Genomic DNA, 4,803 nt, shown 5'->3' on the forward strand with positions numbered 1-4,803 from the left:
TAGGAAAATCCACAAATATCAATTGAGCCACCTCTTAACATGGAACTCCATCTTTGCTATAAAGATGCATCTTTTGTGTTGCAAAAAACTTGTTGATGCTATACACAAAACAACATAGTCATTAATGCAAAGTAAACGATGATGCAATGCTATATGCAACATGTAAATTGATGTTATTGCAATATGTAATTGTCATGTCTACCTATCAAGGGAAAATCTATCAATTTGGGTCACATCCACTAATAGAGCATCGACATATGTTTGATAATGGAACCCTGAAACAATTATTTCAAAGTAATTTATTTTTAATAATCATACACAACTATCTTCATGGGCGACCAATAAAGCACATGAATTTCAAGTTAGTATAAGACTTCTCACCTACTAAACAGGTCATAGGTCTCCTCTCCCAATTCTCTCGACCAAGAGATGAATCTGAAACAAAGGAGGAGGTGGGCGCCATAGAGGACTCTGGCACATTTTTTCTCCCTAGATTACCTTGAGTACCTTGGGTGGCAGGTGTAGCATCCTTGCTAGCTTCATTAGCCTGAGTACTTCCTTCTGCACCTTTGGTATCCTTGGTTGCTTGCTCCTCTACAGTGGTGGGTGCGGTAAGCGGTTCATGAGTATCAACTTCCTCCTTGAATCCTACATAGTATCATTCACCCTTAGATTCCCATGCATGAGCACAAAAACTATTGCTACAAAAGCGACGAGATGTTTACATAGATTGAAGTACTTACTCTCATGCAGATCTTTCTCTTGCTTAGGGATAACCCCCACAGGGTAATGCAGCCACCAAGGGCAAACACTTGCCTCCCATGCCATCAATTTTCTCTCACGTAATGATGGAGAATACATAGTGTTCTCATCACGAACATCAATCCACTCTCTTGTGAATTGTGGAGCTGCATCTAGCCTCTTCTCTTCTACACATTGTAGTATCCACCTACAACATTCTTGCCAATTACGCAAGCAAATGCATGCAATCTAATATGAAAATTAGACACACAATCTCCTTTATATAAGACAATAGTTTTATAATAATAAACAAACCACCCAACCTCGAGCTTTCACGTGGAGCTTAGAATAGAAAAATCAATAACATAAATAGGCTTTCAAGTGCCACTATATCTACTACATTTAAGATGAAGAGTTTGCAAAAAAATAGTTTTGATGCTAACCTATAAATCACACGTTTGGCTGAAAATATAAGCTCTGGCATCTTCTCTGCAACATCTGAAGATTTCACTCCATCCAAGAGGTGTACAAAAGCCTACACAAGTTTCACAAGCGCTTAACATTAGCACATATACATTTTAAGAAAGAACTTAAGAAAGCAATATGAATGCACTGCATTGAGTCAACCTGCATGACATGATTCTTCATGTTAAGCTTAAAGAACTCCTCAAATGAATCTGGTAGCTGTGGACCTTCTACTTGTATCCTTTCAATGTGAAGTAGTGCCTCTGAATGCAAGTGAGCCTAATATGTCTCTTTCTTCATGTAAACCCGAAAGAGTTTATAATCACCAAAATGCAGGTATTGGGGGTCTTTGGCCTTTGTGAGACTCATAAGATGCAACAATATTTTTTTCCTATGATGCACAAAAATATACGCAAATAGAAAGCATTGAAGAAAAAAGCATCACATACACACACCTTGCGTTATATATACAAATTACCTTTCCGTAGGGACTTTTGAGCTTGTGAGACAATACAACTTGTCTCTTGTGATCTTGAGCATGCTTGCATCATTCCACTTTAGCCCAAATAACAACTTAGAGACCTTGTCACCATTTTGGGGATTAGCAATGGATAGGTACTTGTAACCCCTATCCTTAAGGCGCTCCTCTTCCACCCTTGTAGCCTTCTCCAAACGTTTCTTCCTCTCTACCTCATCTAGACCAAGAGCCTCAAGCTTCACAGTTTCTTTTGAGATGAAGACATGAAATTCATCCTATCATTCCAAAAAAAAAAAACTAAATTAGAGATAGAAAAGCACATCTCATACAAGTGAGCCATAGATAGAAAATCACCTTCCATATAAGCTGAGATATTAAACTGCAAGGAGAGTTATACCATGGAGCAACACCATGATAATACCTTGGCTCTATACTCATCTCAACCTCAGCCCACTTCCTCATGGCTGGACTCAATCTATCTAGAATGGAGTCTTTGTTTGCAGTACCAAACTTTTGAAACATATACACCTCATGTGCAATATTTGGAGTAACATGAGCTCTAGAAATACTATTGAAAACAAACAAAAGCATAATATGAGAATGTAAGTGTAAAATATTACAAAGAGGAGCATAGTTAAAGGAAGAAAACTTACACATTGGTGGTGTCTAGTGCGAGTAGTAGCTCTACTTCCTTCGCCTTTGGCACCTCAATGAATTGGCACCATACACTAACATGGAAGTGAGCACAGTTGGAGTACTCTGTAATTGAAAACCAACTAACATAAGAATGGGATACAAACATTCAATACTTGCATGTATAGTGGACAACTTACTTTCTTTGATGCGTTTCCACCACGTTTTAAGCCTGTGGTTTCCATCCCAAACCAAGAACTTTTTACCCTTAAGGTCTTGCCACTCTCTTCTAAGAGCCCTCTCAAAGTCCTCATTTCTTTGACGCCATATTGGACCCCATTCATCTAGATTGCTGGCTATCAAAGACATGGTCTCCCCTCTCGGACCTTCAACTGACACAAGGAAGTGTCCCATAGTCTCAAGATAACCAGTGGAATCAAAGGAAGGAATCAACCACTGGGAATCATTCGTAGCAAATCTGACTGCCTCATGAGCCACCAATCTGCAAAGAGGCACAAGAGGAGGCAACATCCTCTTTTTTATATAAAATTGACTCAACACATCCTTCATCAGTCCTAGAGAGACTTGCTTGCCTAAGTTCCTTGAGTGCTTCTTTTCTTTTTCATCATCGTTCTCCCCTTGATCACTATCACCACTCACCTCTTCTTTGTCATCTAGACTATCATGCTGTACATTAGTCTCTGTAGGAGCAGATATTAATAAGTAACAATAAAAAACAGTAGCATTAAACCAATCATATATAATGGGTAGACAATATATACATAGATAAAACAATACATAACAATGAACAAACAGTCATATGTAAATGAAATGGACGCATAAGTGACTACATGTGTGCTCCGCAACCCTGTCAATTGTATTGGAGTCCCCATCCACTTGTGCTTCGTCATCAATGTAGACACATCTTTTTGGACCACGTCCTTTCTTTGTTGAAGGAGTGTCCACTAATCTCAAACGCGATGATGCTTCTTGCTCTAAGATCCGCCCAGGAACACATCCTGAATGTAGCTTCATACAGACTTCATGGCTACTATGAGGTGACACATATTTCTTTCTCTTTCTAAGCACTCTTTTAGGGGCCATAACTTTCTCTGCACTTGCAAATAGATACACAATCAACCTCTTTAAGATTAACAACACAATCAATCTCTTTAAGATTAGCAACACAATCAATCTCTTTAAGGTTAAAGATTAACAACACATCTCTTTAAGGTTAATAACACAATCAACCTCTTTAAGGTTAATAACACAATCAACCTCTTTAATACACAATCAATCTCATGATACACAATGAACCTCTTAAAGTTAGAAAATTCAATGAAAATAGGCTTGTGCATAAGCCCACCCATCGTCCACGCCGATGCAGACGATTGGGGAGCTTCAATGTCAACGAGCCGTAAGGTCCACGCGGAGCTGCACGATGCCACATGGATGAGTTGCACGACACAGACAACGCCAGGTGCAGTTGCACAATGCCACACGGGAGAGCTGAGGTCACGAACAATGCCACACGGGAGAGCTGCACGATATGGACGATGCTAGGTGCAGCTGCAGGATGCCACACGGGAGAGCTGAGGTGACACGGACGATGCCACGCGGAGGTGCAAGAAGCTGACGCTGACGCTGACACTAATGCGGAGGTGCTATTGAGATATCGAGCTCCACTCGTGATATGCCAGGGTGACCGTTGTGCATTTATGTCACCGACTTGTCAGTTGTAGATGCGGTTGGTACACCGCCCATGAATAATAGCTAGATGACAGCTATCCTTATCTACTCTAGTTCGTGGCTCAGTTAGTATGCCACCTTAGTTAGTTGTCTTTGGTTTGAGACCCATATATAGGGTTCTTCTATTTCTTTGTATGAGATTTTTTTTGGCTTACACAACTAAGAAGAGGAAAACTGTTTTTAGCCTCCACCCTTGTGTGTATTCCCCCATTGTGCAAGCAAGAAAGCTACAAGTGAGACTCCTTCCTTCTCTCCCACAATCTTGACATGGTATCAAATCCTTGTTCGTGGTAAGGAGCTCAAGAAAGCAAGCCAAGCTCGCGGTGTTCTGGTAAGAGGAGCAGTGTTGCTTTCATTTTCTGTTTTGGGAGCAGATCTCTGCAGAGCAGGTAGCACAGTCGGAAATTGCAAGAGTGCATTGTCTCACGTTGAGACGCCCTTCGTGGTTTTTTTGATTTGAGGCCATTTCGGGGCCTATTTTGGAGGCGGAAGTTTTATGCACACACTCAGGAAAAGGCCCAATTTTATGCTGTGCAGCCACTATTCTACAGGTCAGTGAAAAGTTACTGTAGAAATTTCATTGTATGCCTATGCGCAGAGACATTGGGAGTTACAGAATCATCCTTGTTGCCTGTTGATGCAAAATTGTCACTAGGAAGTGACTGTGTGGTTAAATACCACTTTCGTCAGTTTTGCAGATTTGCCCTTGTGAGGCTGAAGCTCTGTTCTCTGCAGTG

At 40.7% G+C, this 4,803-nt stretch overlaps 1 protein-coding gene across 1 annotated transcript; it reads right to left on the reverse strand.

Annotated features, from left to right (window-relative positions):
- Positions 1-2,368: 2,368 nt before the first annotated feature.
- LOC148040459 (uncharacterized) lies at positions 2,369-3,352 on the reverse strand. The gene is made up of 3 exons (XM_087664049.1): positions 3,185-3,352; positions 2,584-3,016; positions 2,369-2,460 (listed from the first exon to the last, which is right to left on the reverse strand). Exons 1-3 carry the CDS (start codon positions 3,350-3,352, stop codon positions 2,369-2,371), a joined length of 693 nt encoding a protein of 230 aa, XP_087520175.1.
- Between the last annotated feature and the right edge of the window lie 1,451 nt (positions 3,353-4,803).

This window comes from Lygodium microphyllum, chromosome 2 (assembly GCF_053477565.2).
Source record: "Lygodium microphyllum isolate KBCC chromosome 2, Lygodium_microphyllum_v1.1.10, whole genome shotgun sequence".
In the NCBI taxonomy this organism is placed as follows: Eukaryota; Viridiplantae; Streptophyta; class Polypodiopsida; order Schizaeales; family Lygodiaceae; genus Lygodium; species Lygodium microphyllum.